The sequence below is a fragment of the Lytechinus pictus genome, chromosome 6 (assembly GCF_037042905.1).
Source record: "Lytechinus pictus isolate F3 Inbred chromosome 6, Lp3.0, whole genome shotgun sequence".
Taxonomy (NCBI): Eukaryota; Metazoa; Echinodermata; class Echinoidea; order Temnopleuroida; family Toxopneustidae; genus Lytechinus; species Lytechinus pictus.
In genome coordinates this window covers 4,569,582-4,591,941 of record NC_087250.1, presented here as the reverse complement: position 1 = coordinate 4,591,941, position 22,360 = coordinate 4,569,582, and the positions used below count along the sequence as shown (strand labels likewise).

At 38.4% G+C, this 22,360-nt stretch overlaps 1 protein-coding gene across 1 annotated transcript; it reads right to left on the bottom strand.

Annotated features, from left to right (window-relative positions):
* Positions 1-3,695: 3,695 nt before the first annotated feature.
* Positions 3,696-22,054, bottom strand: LOC129266260 (uncharacterized). The gene is made up of 4 exons (XM_064100737.1): positions 21,781-22,054; positions 16,508-16,657; positions 6,316-7,395; positions 3,696-5,340 (listed from the first exon to the last, which is right to left on the bottom strand). The coding sequence occupies exons 1-4, from the start codon at positions 21,974-21,976 to the stop codon at positions 5,231-5,233; spliced, it is 1,536 nt and encodes a 511-aa protein (XP_063956807.1). The 5' UTR covers positions 21,977-22,054; the 3' UTR covers positions 3,696-5,230.
* Between the last annotated feature and the right edge of the window lie 306 nt (positions 22,055-22,360).

Below are 22,360 nucleotides of genomic sequence, written 5' to 3'. Positions count from 1 at the left end.
AGTTTGAGTTTTGCAAAGAAAGACTAGGGGATAAAAAAAAATTGAGGTAACTTAGTCTAGGAAATTAACGTTTTTGTAGAAGAAATGTTTTAAGTTTATATTTAAATACATTAAGGGATAATTAATTCTTTACATCTTCAGGGAGACTGTTCCAGAATACAGGACCATTACGAATTATTGACTTTCGGGATAAGGATAATTTCGCACATGAAACACGGTAATCTGATTTTTTTCTAGTATCATAATTGTGAATATCAGAATTTTTACAAAACAAAGAATCAAAATTTATCGGAAGTAATTTCTTGTAGTATAAATACATAAAGATACCAAGATCGTAACTATATAATTCATACACAGGCAATATTTTAAACTTAAGAAAGAGTGGAGCAGTGTGAGCTCTGAAACTAGAATAAGATATCATTCTGATTACTCTTTTTCTGTATTAAAAGCTAAAGTTCTATCTAACAACTATTTATTTGAAGACCCCCAAACAATAATTCCATAATTGAGATTAGATAATATTAAAGTGTTATAAAGCATTAAGAGAATACTTTGTGGGACAAATTCACATAATCTATTTAAAACACCTATATTTCTAGAAAAGAGGGAGTTTATCTTGTTAACATGACTTTTCCATTTTAAATTATCATCAATGTAAATTCCAAGAAATTTTACACGCTCCATCCTTTCTACTTCAATATCATTTAATATATAATTTAACAGATTTCTTATCTACATTGTTTCTACTGATGATCATGAAACTTTGTTTTCTGAATATTCAAAGCTAAATTATTAACAGAGAACCGTTCCTGTATTTTATTAAGTTCCATATTCATATTTTGTTGTAATTAACCTATGTCACTGTGACAAAAAAAAAATTTGTGTCGTCAGCAAAAAGAACAAATTTTAATAAATTAGAACAGAGATGAAGATCATTAATATATATAAGGAAAAGAATAGGACCGAGGATTGAACCCTGCGGTACGCCTAATGATACTTTTCTGAACTAAGAATGACATGAATTATAAAGAACATATTGCTTTCTATTACTTAAATAATTTTGTATTAATTTAAGGGCGATACCTCGTATTCCATAACAAGATAATTTACTAAGCAGTATGTCATGGTTAATACAATCGAACGCCTTTTTTAGATCAATGAACACTCCAAACGTTATTTTGTTATTTTCATAAGCATTTATAATGTCATTTAAAGAATCTATCAGGGCATGAGATGTGCAATGTTTTTCTTTAAATCCAAATTGTTTTTAATAAAGTATATGATTATTATTAAAATATTTAATTAACCTAGAATAAATACATTTCTCCAGCATTTTGGAGAAACATGATAACAAAATTGGTCTTTAATTTGAGAAACATTTTTTTTGGCCAGATTTATATACAGGAATAACTTTTATATTTTACAACTATCAGAAAATATACCTTCTTGAATACATAAATTGAAAATAAAGCATAATGGTTTACATAAAATATGAATAGTCTTTTTTACAACAAAATTTTCAACACCATCAATTCCTGGGGCTTTTCCATTCTGTAAGCAATTGGCAATGTGAATAATTTCCTTTTCAGTAATTGGTTTGAGAAATAAAGAACAAGCCAGGGTGTTTTTCAGGTAAAAACTATAATCGATATGACCTCTTGCAATGTTGTTTGTGATAGTATGTCCAATATTGATAAAATATTTGTTAAATGCATGTGCAATGTCATTTTCATTTCTGATATCTATTTCATTATTTCTAAAAACTAAGTTATTATCAGAGGTTTCAGGTCTGTTTGGTTAATAAACCATTTATAACTTTCCAGGTTTTACAAAGATTGTTTTTCACTTCATTAAATTTAGAGTAATAAAATTCTTGTTAAGTTTTTCTAACAAGACTGAAATATTTATTCTTAAAAGATTTATATTTTGCCTTTTTATTATCCGTAGGTTTCTTTATGAAGTTTGCATACAACCTGTTCTTCTGTCTATACATGCGTTTTGAGTGTTATATTAAATTAATCATTCTTTTGCTTTCGGCTTACTATTTCTTTTAATGGGAAACTAATTTCATATATTTCAAGAATAATTTTCATTAATTCATCATATAGTAAGCTAGGGTCAGCAATATTGTGACTGTCATAAATACAAGAAAAGTCAATCTCTGATGATCTTTGTAAGAACATAATGATGCCATCTTCAGTAATTTGCCGTTTATAGAATTTGTTACTTGACTTCGTTGGCAACGAATAATCAAAAATAGAAAATATTGGATAATGATCAGACACATCACAGATAACAGAACCATAATAAAGGTTACATGAGTTATTAACAAAAATAGTATCAATTAAAGTTGACGAAGTTTGAGTAATCCTGGTGGGTAGAGTAATTAGTGGGGAAAAAAAAATGATGACATAATTTTAAGAAATTCATCAACGTAATTCAATTTATCCATCTTTCTTATATCTATATTGTAATCACCCAAAAATATGCAATGTTTCTGCTCACCATTAACCTTTTCAACAGTATTGGTAAGAACATTAATAAATTCATTGATTGATTTTTCAGGGGGTCTATAAAATACTCCAATTGTGAGGTTTCTACCCAGGTTAGGAATTTCAATAAAGCAACTTTCACATGTATCACAGAAAATATTAAGATCACATCTGTTTACAAAATCAATACTATTTTTTATACCAAAGCCAACACCACCGCAATGTCTTTTATGACGCCTAATCCGACATAACTATAATCTTTAAAAATATATTCTGGAGCAGTGTTCTCTTTTATCCAGGTTTCAGAAAAAGCAATTACATCGAATTGATGATGTAATAAATACAATAAAGTCTCTATTTCAGAATAATTTCTATTCAAGCTTCTACAGTTAAGGTGCATAATAGAAAATTTATTTTGAGAAAACATAGCAAGCTCAGATCCTGAGCTGCTCAGGGGTTAATTGACACTCACACTCACTTGTCATCATTTCCATTAGAATATTACCTCAGAAGAAGAGAAAAAAAGGGGAAGTCAAGAAGGTAAAAATACATGCAAGTAATTAAATCAAAATATGATATATATTATGTACAAACATAAAAATTGCAAAAGCAATGAAAGTTCAAAAGTAGGAGCACCAATTTCCAATAGTCCAGGAACCACAATTACATTGAATTAGACCAGATCATAGTATAATTCTGCCCAATAGGCTTTGGTTGGTAAGTATGAGACGTCGTCATCTATGCCTGCATTGCCTGGGCAAGTTGGAGAGGTCACTGTCACTTGGTATGAGTTTTGTCACTTTCTTTCCATTTTGAGCTTTGATCAGAGCAATGACTTTTCCATCTGTTGTCCATGCTTGTTCTACAGCTTCACATCTGTAAATTGCTTTCAAGAGATCTAGTTTGCTTTTGATGAGGTCCTCCATGATGCTAATTTCTGTGTTTTTCAGTCGTTTTTTATTCTTCATAAGTACTTGTCGCGATCGATAGCTCGTGAACTTCACCAGAATGCGACGTGCACGAGCCTTCTTCCTATCAGGAGGCTTGTTTGTAGACTTCTGCTGTCGTTGAGTCTCCTCTTGGACCGATGGTGGTTTACCAGTACGATGAGACCGATCTATTTCATTTATGGATAGAGGTATACCCAACATGCTTTGCAACATCAAGAACAAGCTGGTCTGTGTTTTCTCCTTTGTTTTCTTTGATGCCAAATATCCGTAGACTATTCCGGCGACCATATTGATGAAGTTCCTCATATTTCATTTGATTTGCCACAGCTTGATCACTTGTTGACTCGAGTTATTTTTTTAGGCTCACAATTTCTTCATCCTTCTTTTGGAGGTTTGATTAATTACTCAAGAATTTTGCCTTCATTTTCATCTATCCTCTTTTGCAGTTGAACCAGCTTATTAGAGATTGATTCAGAAACAAAGTTTTTAATAAAGTTCAGGAATTTTCTGTCACTAATGATGCCATCCACTGTGTCCTGCACAACAAGGGAGCTCCTGGTATTAGGGCGTGCCATTTTAAACAAGTTGGATAGATCGATGCACAATAGAAGAGCAAAAAGAGACATTTTGGTGGTATTTTATAGTCCATCAAAGGGAGTTGTTCACATGTGACATCACAAATCTTTGCCGCATTGCCAATAGGAGGATCTCCATAGCATTAGTGATCGCAATATTCAAATGCTCATAACTTTCCCTGTATTTGTTAGATTTTTATCAAAATTTATTTGATCTTATTCTTTGATTTATCTCTTTCCACACAAGTTCATTTGTTCCGAATGTTTCATTCCCCTTCAATTCTCCAGCTTTCAAACGAGCCACCCTGGTGCGCGAGTTTCATTATCTTTATCCATATAAATTTACGGTGACGCGACATCTGCTCCGCCGACAGTTGTTCCGGGTCTATTTCGTCTGAGATATAGGGTTAGGCTTGCAAAAGGGTTTTATTTTTAGGTTTAAAGGATAGGGTATCGTGTTAAATCCAGGGTTGAAATGGGTCATTCCTTTAGTGTATGGAATTTACAGCGGAGCAACAATTGTCGCTGGAGCAATTGTCCTGGAACCAAAATTACGCACAGTGGAATGGTTTTGAAAGTGTATGTGTGTGTGTTTGTGTGTGAGTGTGCGCGGGGGATCAGATGGTATCTTTGTTGACATTTTTTACACGTTTATTGAATGAAAAAAAAAATGTTGGGTGGGGTTAATCCCCCTTGTTAAGATTTCAGGGGAACTTTGAATTGGCCAAGAAACCTTATAATTTGGGTTTAATCGGATGTATTCTTAGTTCTGTCCCCAGCCCATTTCATTTTACATGTTATAATAGCAAATCTGCAATAACAGCGTAAAACTACTGCGAACCATTCAATCTGATTAGCTTATAGTAGACTTGTTACAAAAATTGTGCAGTGGGGTTATCATAATGGTGTCACAACATTTGCTCCTGGGTCAATATTGCTCCGTGCTTAATTTTGTCTTGGATGTAGGGTTAGGGTTGCAATAGGGTTTTATGTTAGGTTTAGGGTAGGCCAGTGTTAAACCCAAAGATTAAGTTTGCCATTCGATTAATTTATGGAATTTAGAGCGACAGAACGAGAGAAAGGGGGAAACCGAAAAATTTCATTCAGATGATAGGCAGGACGGAGGTCGGGCAGGTTTCACTATAAAGACACACAATTAAGTATTATAGGTTCATATTCTACTCATTTAAATACTTAAGCCGGTACACCATGCTTATCTGTCTGCGATTATCAGCGGGAGCATGAGGAGGAAAACCATCGTATCGACCGCTGCGATGAACATAAATGAAGCGTTGAAAGATCCTGTTACGTCTGCCACGTAACCTGTTTAAAGAACGATAAAGAACATTTTAAATCTGTGACATATGATGTATAAATATATGTGGCAGTGTCATCATCGGATTAGGCAGTGAGTGATTGATCCCATGGGGGGGGGGGGGGTGGGATAGTCATATATATTGCTGTAGACATGCGTGACCAAAAAAGCGCGTTTGAAGGGGTGTTTTTTTTTTTCAGTTTTGGACGCGGACCGCGTGTGCACTCGTGAAGGGTATCAAAAACACAGATTTTTTTTAAAAAGGTGGTTTTGAAAGACTGGTCAATGTTCAATCGCGTGGTCAAACGTATTCAGTGTATGTTTTTTTCTAAAGTTTTTCTTAAAGACTAGCCAAACGTGTTTAGGGTAGGCCCCATGTTTTTCCCAGGGGCTTTTTTCCTCGTTTCTGAAAAGTGTTCTGGCCCGAGACAAAACTTAGGGGGCGTATTCTGGCGAAAACTTTTTTAGGGACCAAAAAGTGTAAAAAAATCCCGCGGAAAACTTGTTTAGGGGGTCTTCTTGCACACAGAGAAAAACTCGTTGGGGGGGGGGGGGGGGAGTGTTTTGAAATAATTTGGTCACGCATGTGTACAGCAATACATTTGACTTCCCGCCCTCCCCGGGATTGATTGTGGAGTTGTAGATGACGTGACTAAAATAGTGCATCGCAAATTGATGTGATATTATGCTGCTATTTGAAAATGGCGATATAATGTATAAAAACACACACAACAAAAAATAATAAAACAACAAAAACCCCGCAAAATTATCATGATAAAAGTGATTTTGTTAATGGTGTTTAATTATGGTAGAGGTATAGGTTTATGTCATGGTATAGGTTTATGTGTGTGTGTGTGTGGGGGGGGGGGCGCGTGTGGGTGTAGACTTTTTGTGTGGGCGTGTGTATATGAATATGTGGGAAGGAGTACATTTTCTTGTAAATGTAGTTCATAATAGGACGTATAAGGGACAGGAAGTCTTACCAGTTAAGGAAGATCCCAGAAAGGCTCCAACACCAAACGCAATCTCGGAAGAAGCCAGTATGACCGGAAAGTCGGAAAGAGGAGCCCGGTCCTTGCAAATGACCAATACCAGGATGTTCCTCTCGGCAATCGTCAGTGACGTAATAAACGAAGTCACGATCTTTACCGCAAAATTAGAGACATAAATATCCACAAGGAGTGACGCTATGTTGAGGAAAGTCAGGAAAAGAAACGAGGATTGCCCTGGTATGGGGATATACTTCAAAATGACCCCGCTGAAGCAGCGTCCAATAAAAGCTGCGGTTGCTGCTGCGTAAGCGAAACACAAAGCCTTGGAAGTAGGGACGCCGAGAGCGACCGCGCGTGGGATGAGGAAGGAGTACCAACCACCGTTCATTGTACCATATACCAGAGTAACTAGCATAAGAAGGATCATCCAACGATCCTGATTGTAAATGGAGTCGGTCAAGGTTTGGCATCCATCGCCGTACAGTTTGGAACAGTCTATTCGACCGATGATGGGTAAACCTGCCCCCGGCTTATCACCCATTTTCTTAATGTGTTGCCGTGAAGGGGATTCTAGCATCATAGATGTTTCCCCACGTGTGTCTTCGTTGAAATCCTCATGCGTGTTGCTTGAACTTTCATCTCGAATGTTATCACAGTCTGACCTAACGTTGGTGTAAATAGATCTTGCTGGTGCAGGCTTGCCAAATTGATGAAGCGATTCTATCTGCTTACTTGAATCCACACACGTTGATTCCTCGTCGATCGTATCCAAGAGCTCTTCCGTCATCCTATCAGGATTATGTGGGTTTCTATCACCAACCATTTCGTCCTCCACTTCCTTGAAGTCCACCATCAATGCCAAAGGTATCAGATGTGCCATGATGCCTCCGAGGATCAGTAAGGACCCTCTCCAGCCGTATATACCCATCAGGTAATCAGCAAGCAGTGGCACAAGGGCCATCCCGAATGCATATCCTGATTTGCCAATGCCGTAGAAGACTCCAAAGGCATCGCCAGACTGGCTACTCAAGGTTATCACCATACTAATAGACATTATGTTTGAACCCATTCCTGAAGCGAAAACAAAAGAATGCACACACATGAAAAAATGCTTTATTTCCTACTTAATTTTCTACAGGATCCCGAATGCAAGCTTAACACGAGACCGAAGAGTTATATTCATCCTACATTTTCTTGGTAGTGTCAGACGAGAGTTATTTATATAACAGTTCGTGAGTATTTATGAACACGAATATTAATATATGTTAACGAATTTGCATCACCTCGAGTAACTCGCCTGTGTGGCCGAAGTGGCAATGGGCCAATATCTCCATTTGCATTGTGTTAGAGATTCAACCTTCCCCCTCAAGTGTATTCTTAATCCTTTGTATTATGTAATGCACAATAGTGCTCTGGAGTGAATAGTGAGTAGTTAGGCTCAGTGGTTAGGCTCCATCGCACTTAATTGTAATTAACATACTCAGCATTTTTGAACTGGGTGGGTTGCCTGTTTTAGCAGGAGTACCTCACTATCTGCACAGCTTTCACACAGGCAGGACCTATTGGTCCTTGGGTCCAGTTGGGCGATTGGAAATGGAGAGTTAGAGTTTTAAGCCAAACACTTGTGCTGCAATAAAACTATATTCCAGAGTCAAGATTCACTAAACCAACATGGAGGCCTGTTCCTGATTTCCTGCATTTAGTCATCCCAGTCAAACTGTAAGTTTAGTTGTTTTTTTGTCTCATTTATGTCTTGGATTTTTATTATTCATTGAGAATAACAAAAGGTCAAAGAAAACCTCTAAAATGTGAGATGTGAAAGATGCTAACTATATTTTTTCATTAAAAGATTATTATATGTCAACAATAATTCCATCTGTTGAAATATTGAAAGGTCTTAAAATGATATTCTTAAAATATATAAGAAACTTTGCTTTTCCTAAGCATTAATGGATTATGGAAAGTGTTTCTCATGTCATGGAATTTCTTTGTATGAAATGTTAGATTTAAGAGAAATGATGATGCTTTCTTTTCAATGACCGAATTATGTCATTCTAGATTATACTTGAATTAAGCTAGGGAAATGATGTTTCCTTGAATATAGATAACCTATTATGTTATGGTTATTGTCCTATATGTATTCCGTAGACTTTTTAAGTTTTGGAAATTGTTTAATTGTAGATGGGTTCTTCTTCATCTACCTGGGAGTTCACCCAGTGGTTCTTCAGAAGTAAAGAAGTCTGGCAGCTCATTTTCAGCCATTGACCAGACCAGTCAAGAGTAGGAGTAAAGGTTTATTAGAGGGCACCCACCAAGAACGGACAGCACCCTCGCTGACAAGATCTGATGATGGTCGTTTATCATCGCTCGTTTTACTCATTCGTTACTCCTCATGAATTTTTAGCAGGAAGCAACAGTTGATTAAAGTGGGTTATTTTATTTATACCCTCCAGAGATTTAAAGCATTGTTTTGTAACCATATATATACTATTGTGTAACTTCCTTCGAGTTGAATATATTTTTGTTATTATTGTTTATCTTCTGTTTATTCTGGTCCACCAAAACCAGAAGATTGAATTTAAATGTTGGAAGTTGAAGCCGGAAAACGAGTAATAAAACTAAACATATTTTATTTGTTGAACTAAATAATAATTGTCTTCCATGGTCATTTATTTAGTTTTACAGTAGTGAGTTGAGAGAGTCACCATTCGACACAAGTTATGTCCATTTGAATTTATTCAGGTGTGACATTTTTGGGGGCTTGTCCGGGAGTCGAACCCGGGACCTCTCGCAGAATTAGGTTTCCTCTTATACTTCTTTATTACCAAAAGTGAAATAGATATTCTCATTTTGTGAAGTACAAATTTGGAATTTTTCTACCTAAGAATATTCATAGATTGTTCTTGGACATTATTTTTGCTTTGTATAATGGGATATATTAGATATTATCAAGTCAAAGCAGGATACTCCATAGAATGTAATTTCATGTGAATATTATTTACCGTTTTGATCGTTAATGCTACTTCTCTTTGAATGTTTTGTATTCTCTTCAATAATAGGGATAGTTGTGATTTGGTGATTAGAACGGAAATCGGATGCAAGTCTTCCAAGTCGGTTAAAGTGTTCTTGATTCTTTGGTAAGTAATCATTTTGCGTAACTTTGCGCGCGTGTTTGGAAGAAGTTATTTTCTCAGATAGAATTTTAACCTTTTGATACAATAGTTCTACCTGGTTAAGTTCTCATAATGGATTCTATTGATGAAAAATTGATTAACTTAGGTAAGGAGTTAGGATTAGTGGGTAAAGACTTGTTGGATTTCATTAAGGATAGAGAACAACAAGCAAGAGAAGAGAGAGCAACTGTAAGGGAAGATAGGAGACAGGAAATTGAGTTAAAGCAGTTAGAGGAAAATATATTAGATAAACAGTTGGCCTTAGTGCAGGCTAATAAGGGTAATGAATCCCAGTTAGGAAATAACAGGATGCGAACCCATAGTTTGACAAAAGTCCCAAAGTTACCTCACTTTGACGATAGTAGGGATAACATAGATGCATACCTAGAGCGTTTTGAAAGGTACGCAAATAGTCAGAAATGGCAAAGTGATTGTTGGGCCATTAATTTAGGTGCGCACTTCTACAGGGGAAGGCTCTAGAAGTCTACAGTAGGTTGGCACCAGATGAAGCTGCTAAGTATTCAACTCTCAAGGACGCCCTCCTTCGTAGATACCAGATGTCTGCAGATGACTTCCGGAAGAAGTTCTACAGAGCAACTCCAGAGACAGGAGAGTCTGCTGGTCAGTTTATGGCGAGGTTAGAACATTACTTCGAGAGATGGGTAGATCTGACAGATACAGCCAAATCATTTGAAGGGTTGAAAGATTTGATAATTAGACAGCAGTTCTTAGAGCAGATAAATCCAGGATTAGCTATTTACCTGAGAGAGCGTACTCCTCAGTCGACAAGGGAAATGACTGAAACTGCTCAGATTTATATTTCAGCACATGGTGGTCATTTCAAGGGTCCAAGAAAGGAAACCAAAGTAATGACACCTCATAAGTCTGAAACAAAGAGTGATGGTTTTCATAGGGAAAAGCCTAAGGGCCGAAAGCAAATTGGTCCTTGCTATCTGTGTGATCAAATGGGTCACCTTGCAAGAAATTGTAAGTCAAGTTCTAAATCAAAACCTGAGAAGGGTGGAAGTTTTGTAGATATTGGGTCCAAAACCAATAAACATAGGAAGTCTTCAGGTAAGACTAAATCTCATGATCCATGTCCTACGTGTTCTTCTTCTAAAGATTTAGGTGATGGCAGTGATACATCCCAGCTTGAGAGTGGGCTGTTTGTCATGATGTCTGCCTCAGGTATGGACCAGACAAGACCTACGAGGAAACAGAGGAAGAAACAGAAGGAGAAAATATCTGAGATGTGTGCGACTTGTAAAGGTAAGTTACGCGAACTAATGCCTGTTACTGATGGTATTGTGAATTCTCAGACAGTTTCTGTTCTTAGAGACACAGGGTGTACTTGTGTTGTGATTCGGAAGAAACTAGTCAAGAAGGATCAGATGACTGGGAAATACAAGCTGTGTATTCTCATTGATGGTACGGTACGTTGGTATCCTACGGCTACGATACATATTGATTGTCCGTTTTTTGTAGGAACCGTTGTGGCGCTTTGTGTACGAGCACCACTGTTTGATGTTATTGTAGGAAATATCCAGAATGTTCTTCCTCCAGATGCGCCGAATCCAAATTGGGGAATGCCGACATCAGGTAATGTTGTCACAGATAATGCTTTGTCTGAGGTGGGGATGGCTGTTGAGACGAGGTCACAGGTTAAAGCTGCTGAGAGAAAGCAAGCTCCTTTGAAGGTAATGTCTCCCATTCCAGAAGTTTCTCCACAGGATATACAGGAAGCACAGTTAGCAGATCCTACACTTAAGAAGGCAAGAGAACTTGCTGAGACTGAGGATGGTAGCAAAGAAGGTAAGAGAAATTATTTTTTCTTTCAGGGTGGTTTGCTGCATAGAGTTTTCCAACCAAGTAGTGTTGTGAATGGAAACCAGGTTGTGCAACTTGTTGTGCCTAAGCCCTATCGGAAGGTTGTTATGAAACTGGCACATGAAGGTATTATGGGTGGACATCAGGGTGTCAAAAAGACTTCAGATAAGATAATGTTGAGTTTCTTTTGGCCAGGATTACAAGCAGATGTGAGTAGATTCTGCCAGTCGTGTGATATCTGTCAGAGAACTATTAGCAAGGGAAGGGTCCCACGAGTTCCTCTTGGCAAGATGCAAATTATCGATGTTCCATTCAAGAGAATAGCTGTTGATTTGATAGGACCGATTCAACCTATCACTTCCAGGAAGAATAGGTATATTCTTACAGTGGTTGATTGTGCTACTAGGTACCCAGAGGCGGTAGCCTTGCCCAACATAGAGACAACTACTGTTGCAGAGGCACTTGTTCAGATTTTCTCCAGAGTCGGTGTACCACAGGAGATTTTGTCAGATCAGGGCACTCAGTTCACCTCTGATCTTATGAAGGATATTGGGAAGTTGCTTTCAATAAAGCAAATGATGACGACCCCATATCACCCTGCCTGCAATGGGCTCGTTGAACGATTCAACGGCACGTTGAAGAAGATTTTACGAAGAACTTGTTCAGACTGTCCCTCTGATTGGGATCGGTATCTCGCACCTATTTTGTTTGCTTACAGGGAGGCTCCTCAGGCTTCTATGGGTTTCTCACCTTTCGAACTCCTGTACGGACGCACTGTAAGAGGACCCTTAATGATTCTCAAGGAACTTTGGACGGGTAAGCAGCAGAATGAGGAGTTGAAATCAACCTACCAGTATGTAGTCGAGCTGAAGGAACGACTGGAATCGACGTTAGAGGTTGCACAGCAAGAGCTGAGGAAGTCGATGGAAAGAAGTTCAAAGTACTACAACTCGAAGAGTAGGGAGAGAAGATTTCAGGTAGGAGATCAAGTTTTGTTGTTGTTACCTACTAAACACAACAAATTGTTAGTACAGTGGAAAGGTCCATTCACTGTTGTGCACAAGCTCAGTGATCAGGATTATAGGTTAGACATTAATGGAAAACTTAAGACTTTCCATGCTAATTTGTTGAAACGTTATATCAGCAGAGAAGAAGACAGAGAAGAGTCTTTGACGGGTGATGAAGATCCAGCGGTTAGCGCTCAAGCTGTTGTCGTGACCGAGGATGATGACAGTGAAGCTAGTCCGATGTCAGGGAAGCTCAAGTCCATCAGTATTCATCTCCCTCCACTTGAAGCAACTGAGACGACAGAAGATGTTTCAGTGTGCAAGAACTTATCTAAGGAGCAGAAGCGTGAGGTAAAGTCTTTGTTACTTGATTACAGGGAAGTCCTTACTGATCTTCCAGGAGAGTGTAAGTTGGGCACTCATTCAATCAAGCTGACTACAGATGAGCCAGTACGTCAGAGACCATACCCCACTGCACATGCTCGCAAGAAGTCAAGAAGATGCTCGAGATGGGAGTGATTGAGCAGTCTGAGTCTCCTTATTCATCGCCAATTGTGTTAGTTGGAAAAGCTGATGGGACAAACCGTTTCTACGTAGATTTTCGTCGATTGAATCGAGTGACAGTGTTCGACGCAGAACCCATTCCCAACAGTGATGAGATTTTCGCAAGTCTATCAGGATGTAAGTACTTCTCAAAAGTAGATCTATCTAAAGGGTACTGGCAGATTCCCTAATCCGAGGATGCTAAAGAGAAGACTGCGTTCCGTAGTCCAAGTGGACTGTACCAGTTTTGCAGGATGCCTTTCGGTCTTGTTAATGCGCCGGCAACGTTCAGTCGGGTAATGAGATCACTGCTCAAAGGTATGCCTTGCGTTCATAACTACTTGGATGACATACTCATCCATACTCGTACATGGGAGGAACATCTCCATGTTCTTGGAGAAGTCTTCAACAGACTTCGTTCAGCTGGTTTGACGGCACGGCCAAGTAAGTGTCAAATAGGATGTAACCAGATTGAATATCTAGGCCACATCGTGGGAGAGGACAAGCTTCTACCGATGCAAGACAAGGTGGAAAAGATTCGCAACGCTCCACCGCCAGAGACAAAGAAGCAGATGAGATCGTTCATCGGGCTGATCAACTACTACCGCAAGTTTATCCCTGATTTTGCATCAATTGCAGCTCCTCTGACAGACAAGACCAAAGGTCGTCAGCCCAACAAGCTTGTTTGGAGTGAATCAGACAAGAAGGCTTTTCAGCAGTTGAAAGACTGTTTGTCTACAGCTCCAGTTCTTTGCTTAGCTGATGTCGCTAAGCCCTTCATCATTCGCACTGATGCCTCGTCAACAGGTATCGGAGCCGTTCTCCTTCAAGAAAAAGAAGAAGGAAAACGCCCTGTTGCTTATGCCAGCAGAAAGTTACTTCCCAGGGAGCAAGCGTACTCTGCCATTGAACGCGAATGTCTCGCAATCGTTTGGGGAATTAGTAAATTTCAGGTATACCTAGATGGACGAGAGTTCATATTGGAGACAGATCACAAACCCCTCGTCTACCTTAACCAGTCTAAGTCGACTAATAGTAGAATCATGAGGTGGGCTTTATCTCTCCAACCTTACAGGTTCCATATTGAAGCTATACCAGGTTCGGAGAATGTTGGCGCGGATTTTCTCAGCAGGGCAGTTTGAGTTTAAATTAAGTTTAAGTAAAGCAAGAGAGCTTAGATTTATTTCTATGTCAATCCACTTTTGGGGATAGATTGAATATTTAATGTAAATATGAAATATTTTCTTAAGGAGGGGGTGATGTTAGAGATTCAACCTTCCCCCTCAAGTGTATTCTTAATCCTTTGTATTATGTAATGCACAATAGTGCTCTGGAGTGAATAGTGAGTAGTTAGGCTCAGTGGTTAGGCTCCATCGCACTTAATTGTAATTAACATACTCAGCATTTTTGAACTGGGTGGGTTGCCTGTTTTAGCAGGAGTACCTCACTATCTGCACAGCTTTCACACAGGCAGGACCTATTGGTCCTTGGGTCCAGTTGGGTGATTGGAAATGGAGAGTTAGAGTTTTAAGCCAAACACTTGCGCTGCAATAAAACTATATTCCAGAGTCAAGATTCACTAAACCAACATGGAGGCCTGTTCCTGATTTCCTGCATTTAGTCATCCCAGTCAAACTGTAAGTTTAGTTGTTTTTTTGTCTCATTTATGTCTTGGATTTTTATTATTCATTGAGAATAACAAAAGGTCAAAGAAAACCTCTAAAATGTGAGATGTGAAAGATGCTAACTATATTTTTTCATTAAAAGATTATTATATGTCAACAATAATTCCATCTGTTGAAATATTGAAAGGTCTTAAAATGATATTCTTAAAATATATAAGAAACTTTGCTTTTCCTAAGCATTAATGGATTATGGAAAGTGTTTCTCATGTCATGGAATTTCTTTGTATGAAATGTTAGATTTAAGAGAAATGATGATGCTTTCTTTTCAATGACCGAATTATGTCATTCTAGATTATACTTGAATTAAGCTAGGGAAATGATGTTTCCTTGAATATAGATAACCTATTATGTTATGGTTATTGTCCTATATGTATTCCGTAGACTTTTTAAGTTTTGGAAATTGTTTAATTGTAGATGGGTTCTTCTTCATCTACCTGGGAGTTCACCCAGTGGTTCTTCAGAAGTAAAGAAGTCTGGCAGCTCATTTTCAGCCATTGACCAGACCAGTCAAGAGTAGGAGTAAAGGTTTATTAGAGGGCACCCACCAAGAACGGACAGCACCCTCGCTGACAAGATCTGATGATGGTCGTTTATCATCGCTCGTTTTACTCATTCGTTACTCCTCATGAATTTTTAGCAGGAAGCAACAGTTGATTAAAGTGGGTTATTTTATTTATACCCTCCAGAGACTTAAAGCATTGTTTTGTAACCATATATATACTATTGTGTAACTTCCTTCGAGTTGAATATATTTTTGTTATTATTGTTTATCTTCTGTTTATTCTGGTCCACCAAAACCAGAAGATTGAATTTAAATGTTGGAAGTTGAAGCCGGAAAACGAGTAATAAAACTAAACATATTTTATTTGTTGAACTAAATAATAATTGTCTTCCATGGTCATTTATTTAGTTTTACAGTAGTGAGTTGAGAGAGTCACCATTCGACACAAGTTATGTCCATTTGAATTTATTCAGGTGTGACACATTGACAAGATTGCGGGGTTTAACCCTAAGAAGACTGGGGGGAGGCTGATTCGGCCCCCTCGACATTTTTCACGTTAAATACACCGCTCGAAATTTGTTGACTGCGTCGCTCGCTGACCTTTTACTTTTAAGTCTCGCGCAACTTTTGAGACCAAAATTGTGATCCCCGGGTACGCGGTTCCGAAATTACGCAACATTTCGTAAGTGCATGCAAACCCAAATTTTCTCAAAAACGTGAATTTCGTGTACAAATCCAATGCAAATAGTTTTTTAGCCAAAATTCATAAAATGTATCATTATTTTTCCTTTACTGCTTAAAATCAATTGATTTTATCTTGTTTATGGTCAAAATAGAGTCTCCGACAATTTTCAATGAAAAAACATTAAAAAACAAAAAGTAGAAAAACAAAGAAATACATAAAAAAATAGAAAATAATAGAATACATAAGAAAATAAATGTGATGTTGAAATTTTGGAAAAATAAATTTGATCAGATGCCCATCTAAAGTGTGTGAAACAGAAATGAGCATTTTAGAGGCATTATTTTATTAATTAGAGCAAACTTATGATTTTACGCACAAATTACCATAATTAATGAGCAATGAGATTTATCGCAGAATTTGATATTATAGTTTTGTAGACAATGCCATGGGTAACGCGCGTTCCAATTTTCGTCGCGATCCGACTGACCGGCATATGTTTCCATAAACACCAGTCTTCTTAGGCGCCGAAATAGCCCAGTCTATTGAGGGTCAATAAATCCCAGTAAGTGCATTAAGTAAGAAGAAAACTCTGACAAAAAAACCCCACAAAAAACAAAGGGAAACAGTTTTTTTATTGGGGACGTCGTGTCCCCCCAAAAATGAAGGAAAAAGGAATCCTATTCTTCCCGACATGGAGTAACATTGATTTGATGATGAGAAATCTTGTACTCTGTTTCAACCACCGATCACGATAAACGTACCAGCAATTGAAAGGCATAGAGCCAGCTCAATGCCATTGGTGACCGATGATACAAGAAGGAGTCCTCCCGTTGCCAAGACTGCACCTGTCATCACCAGATATCTTCGTTGGTTTCCACCGAGTCGCTGGTACAAGTACGTCACAGCTGGGCCTGTTGATGAAAGCAAAATTGAGAATTGCCGTGAAATTCCCAATCTTAAAAGCACCCCATCCACTCTTTCTCCCCGCCCCTAACGGTTTCATCATTATGTTTGTTTTGGGGGGTCGTCGGAATCGACAAGGGTGATCGAGTCACCCTCGTGAGTGGTGTGACAATTGACAACAGCGTTAGTGTCAACAGTACAGGAGAGTGCACCGTCCATACCCGCATTTCGTTGTTGTACTGCCCATCGAGAGAAAAAAAAGGAAGATACGTAACCAATTGTTTCAACATTCAATAGAGCAGTTTGGAGAATCACATAAGCTTTCTATGTGCTAACTATGCCACCACGGTTTTCACAGACACCAGCTAGAGAGCTTATCAACTCCGTGTAGCGTGTACTGAGGCATCGGTTATTCAATAACAGAGGTCGCTGGTGAAATGATCTCACCATATTTTTTTGCTCGAAGCCTCCTGGGGTCGAAGGCGGTTTAGTACCCGGGGATGGGGGGGGGGGGGGGGGCACTTGTTCGGCTTGAAACCCCTCTAAACGTCTTGCCATCTGTTCAAAAGCACAATTTGATCCATTTTTCATTGACCGACCCGTTCTCCCTCTGCAGTTCCTATAAGCCCCTCTTTTCAGCAGTCAGTACTCAAGACTCCCATTTTATGTTAAATTCCAGTTCCCAAGGCGAAAAGGACGCCTAGATGCTAGAGGGTTAGGCCTATCTAGTTCCTTAGCCCCTCATTTCATAAGTGATTTCCGTTCTTAAGGGTATAATTTCCAACTTGGGGCCACGCACTCCTATACCATTTCCAAATACGAGTATCCCCCCCCCCCCGTGAATCGGACACCACCGACCCTTATGACTTTGCTAAATTCTTCGTCAAATGGTGGCTGAAACGAGACTAGCGGTCGAAGAAGAGAGCTTGCGAAACCCGGGTGAATGCGAGATCGAGTGACTTCAGTCGCGAGATCTTTTGGAACCTGGCTTTTGCTACTTGATATGAATTATTCATGAGCATGCCGATGCTTATCCCGACCTTTCGTTGGAGAACGTGAACGTTAAATACGACAGTAGTCAGTCAGTAGGCAGGTCCCCAAAAAGTGGCTTCGTTCATCCAAGTGATATTCATGACTTGAGAAGTTTTGCATATTTAATGAGCTTGATGCGAACCAAAACACCTCTTTTCATTCTGTCATTGCTGCTCTAATTGTGCATCGAATTTCATGATTCTGGTATCATTGTAAAGAAGAAGAGTTATTCTTTCAGGTCATGTGTTTGAATTTATTCAAAGATTTTGTAATATACGTTAAAATTGTGATCTAAAATATGCTTCAAAAAAAATATTTTCACCTGACAAAAGCTGCTATTTTCACACTTTATTTTTGTTTGAGCCCAAATGATTTTTATATCATGATAAAGCTGAATATGTATATGCTTTAAAATGGTATAGGTTTCAAAATAAGAATTGGTTTAATCGGGTCAAGATCACACTTTTCATTGTCAAAGTACATAAAGCAGCTTGAAAACAAGAATACTGCACTCTGATTGGTCAAAGGGACCACACACTGGCAAATTCCAACGGTTCCACTGCCTGGGCTCATGGGAATGTCACACTTCCCATGTGGTAATCTCCTCAAACTACCCGCGTCTGTTGTTCTGTGAACCTTATCCAGCCAATCAGAACTCTGGATTTCATGCAATTCAAAATTTCAGAAATCGCGTCTTGTACCTTGGTGGGAAAAGTGTGATCTTGACCCGATTAAAAGGTGCCGCATATCAAGAGTGGCATTGTGAGAAAGTACAAAAGACCAGCTTTATGGTGATATATATATCATTGAGGCTCAAAATAAAAAGTTTTGCACAATTTGCAAAAGAAAACAGAGGAAGAAACTTCAGTTTTGAGGCACATTTTCAGGCCAGAAATTCACTTATTTCTCAAACTATTGTATACAAAATAAATGACCAAGAATGTGAAAGAATAACATTTACTCTATCTGATGGTGCAATGATATTTCATAACTAGAGGTTAAAACAGGTAAATTATTAGAGAAAGAAAATCTCACGAATCACGAGATTTAGCAAGGAGGAGGATTCAGCCACGAGATGATTTGGATGAATCTGGCCTTTTTGCTCATTAGCATAGGGACCTGCGGTCTGACTGTAGTTGATTTTGGAAGAGACTTTTGGGCCCGTCGTCATGGTCGTAAAACTCTGTCCTGCAATGCAAATTATGTGACATGAGCTTTTTTTTTCGTTTCGCATCTGGAATGGAAACATTCAATCTGCGTTTCTTGTGCAAAATTCTGGGTGCTACTACGGTAACAGCGATATATCCGATTTAGGACGACTTTCCAGAGCCAAATTTAGTTCCTCCCAGAGCTCGAGAGGCCATCCGGGGGGGGGGGGGGGCGGGGGCCCACTTCCATTGACGAGTGGATACCAGGCGCGACTACGCGTAAAAAGGGAGAGTGGGCAAGTACGTTACGTACAGGCCTATGTAACATTATAAGGGTGTCACTGAAACGATGTTTAAAATACTGAAAAAGGGGATATACTTCCAATACTTGTAGGGTTTCACGAGCCAAATACTTGTTAAGAATTTGATAAGTTAATGTTATGGGTTGAGGGGAATGATTTAAAGTTAAATACCAGTTAGAGTAAAGTAATGTTGTTTGGTACACGTAAGAAAATTATCTCAAAACAAATTACGATCAAATATAATTTTCAAGTTATTGAGCAGGTTAATAACTTTAATTACCTTGGAATTATCTTTGATGACTTACTCAAATTTAATGAACATATTGATAAAACTTGTAAGAAAATCTCAAGGACCACTGGATTTATACGTCAAATTAAACAAAACCTGCCTGACAAAGTCCTCACTATGCTTTACAATGGGCTCATTCCCCCACATATTGAGCATGGTTTGGTAATATGGGGCAAATCTTCACAATTCTTGATAAAAAATACAACGATTACAAAATTGATATGCTCGCTTAATTCTAAATGCTGACTTTCTAACTCCTCACACTAGTCTACTTGAAAAAATAAAATGGCAGTCTATTTTTCAAAGAGTCAATTATCATTTATGTTTATATGTTTAAGGTTATAAATAAACTTGCCCCAGAATATCTTTTGAATCTTATATTATTTCGCTCTCCTCTGATACAAACCAGATACGCCTTAAACTCCCCTCTCCTTATTCCCAAACCTAAAACTGAAATCATGAAAAAGTCCTTTCAATATTATGGTCCGTTCCTCTGGAATAAGCTTCCCTCTAATCTTAGAAATTAAACATCCCTTCAAGCATTCAAAACTAAATGTAAATTCTTTCAGCTGAAGCCTTAGTTTTAGACCCCACTTGGATCCTTTTTTTTAATCTATATGTATACGTTTCCTAATGTTATTTGTTTTTTACTTTACATGTATACGATTCCTAATGTTATTTTTATTGTATGATTGTATCTTATTTATATGTCCATTGTGAAATACATGTATGTATATGTTCTTTTTAGCGTTGCAGGGCCTCTTTGTAAATCAGTTTTATAACTGAAAGGGCTACCCTGCGTAAATAAAACTGAAATAAATAAATAAAATAAATATCAACGCATGCGAAATGGTTTTTGCTGGAAAGGTGATCTGACCAATGGAATCAATTACCAGTGATCCACCAATAATCTACATTAAAGGCAATATCGATTCGATTGACTGTAATGATCTATATCTAAGCCTTAATTCAGTATTTTTTTCCTCACTCAATATGTACTCGATTTGCTTGAAAACAACTTTCTTATCCGTGTCATAATCTATTGTAGGCCCTGCATTTCGAATATCTCCAGCCAGCTGTCATAGTAGAGTCTCGCCCCCGGCTCAGGGGGCATAGACGATGATGACCATCAGTCGTACATGCATGAAATCTCGCAGCATGGTGCGGGTGTCGCGTGAAAGAATTTTGCACACGAAAAGCAGATCTATAGGGCCTGTAACAGAAAACTTAGCAATGATTGTAGAGCAGTTTTCTACGTCTGATGCTATTGACTATAATATACAATTATCGGCGGAAACCTGTCTCGAAAGGTAGGGGGGACCACAGGGGCGGATCTAGCCTTCGCCAACGGGGGGGCGAAATATTTTTCTTCAGCCATACGTTAATCCTCGATCGGCCGCTCTAAGATGATTTTTGTTTGTTTCATTGAAGGGGTAGTCCTCATGGTCACTTCTTAACTTTATTCTTATAAATCAACATAAATATATAATATCATAATCTTTATTCATATAATTTCGTGCGAGCAAATTTTATTTTTTTTGTGGAAATTTTATGCAGTTTTTCCTAAAATTTGAACATTCTAGGCAATGTTTGTTATCCTGAAAAAGATGTGTATGCAACTAAATAATTACTCTGAACGCGAATTGCGATCGAGCAGAAAACTGATGGAAATAGTATCTGTTAAAGACTGCTTGCAGTTAGCCATGAAGACGTTACATATTTCAACAATCAAAATAATGCGAGCGCGAAGCGCTAGCTGAATTTCTTTGTAAATTTTACCTAAAGAATGGAAATTCTAAGCCCTTTTTGTAACTTAAACATAATAGGTATATAACTTAACAATTCATGTGAACGCGAAGCGCGAGCGGAAAATTTTGAGATTTAGACCTAAGAACGAGACACGTACCCTATTCATGTTTTGTAAATCATGGAAAGGATGGATAATTGGGGGTCTTCCTACAAAGTAGGAAAACCCTCCTCCTATCTGTCTCCTGGTCCTGTCGATCGATCTCTGCAGTCCCTCGGGGACATGCAGACCGAAGAAATCCCAAATGGGGGCACCATTTTTCCCCCTCACTTTTCCTTCATTCTCTCGATCCCTTCCAGTGCCCTTTCTATTCTTTTTCCCCTCTCCCCTTTCCCTTTCAAAAGGGGGCAGGGCCGGTGGTGCCCCCTTGGAACCGCATCTGCGTACCCTATATATATATATATATATTAATTCACCGTGTAAAGCATCGACTGGATATGGCTTCTAAACTTCTTGATCAGGCATCAGAACTTTGTCTCACTGTGGTACTCCGTTGGTCCCACACAGAGGAAACTATACGTGGTATTTTGTATTCAATTCATATTATGCTTACCGGGGCCGAATGCTAGGGCATCAAATAACCCAAGAGCCAGCCCAGCGCTGGTTGGGGTCAGATTTAAATTCCGTTCCGCGTCTGGTAAACATACGCCAATGGCCTTGATCGTTCCAAGAAGATAGCACGTTTGCAGAAACAGAACCGGGGTGGACTTTAGGGATTTTCTATTTTGAAAAATCGAACGAATTTCCATTATAAATTTTTTACCAGTATGGCACCGTGTTAGACCAAAGATTGTGAGGACGGAAAATTACTATACATGCAGGAGCGTATTATGGCCAGGGTATCTAGCATCAAATCCTATATACAAAGGCTCTCACGTGAATGTGCCCGATTGTCTGGGGACAATGGTGACTCTATTATGAAAAGGATGGGTTATTGGGGGACTTCCTTACATTAAAGGGATGGTCCGGGCTGAAAGTATGTATAGCTTAATAACTAGAGTAGAATTCACTGAGCAAAACGCCGAAAATTTCATCAAAATCGGATAACAAATAACAAAGTTATTGCATTTTAAAGTTTAGCAATATTTTGTGAAAACAGTCGTCATGAATATTCATTAGTTGGACTGATGATG

What these genes read in the sequence shown, in the direction of transcription:
- LOC129266260 (XM_064100737.1), bottom strand. Translation starts at nt 21,976, where the DNA reads ATGGAAATTCGTTCGATTTTTCAAAATAGAAAATCCCTAAAGTCCACC. An exon ending in TGCCCTAGCATTCGGCCCCG is followed by an intron (nt 16,658 to 21,780) that starts GTAAGCATAATA and finishes TTTCATCAACAG; the next exon opens with GCCCAGCTGTGACGTACTTG. An exon ending in TCTATGCCTTTCAATTGCTG is followed by an intron (nt 7,396 to 16,507) that starts GTACGTTTATCG and finishes TTTTCGCTTCAG; the next exon opens with GAATGGGTTCAAACATAATG.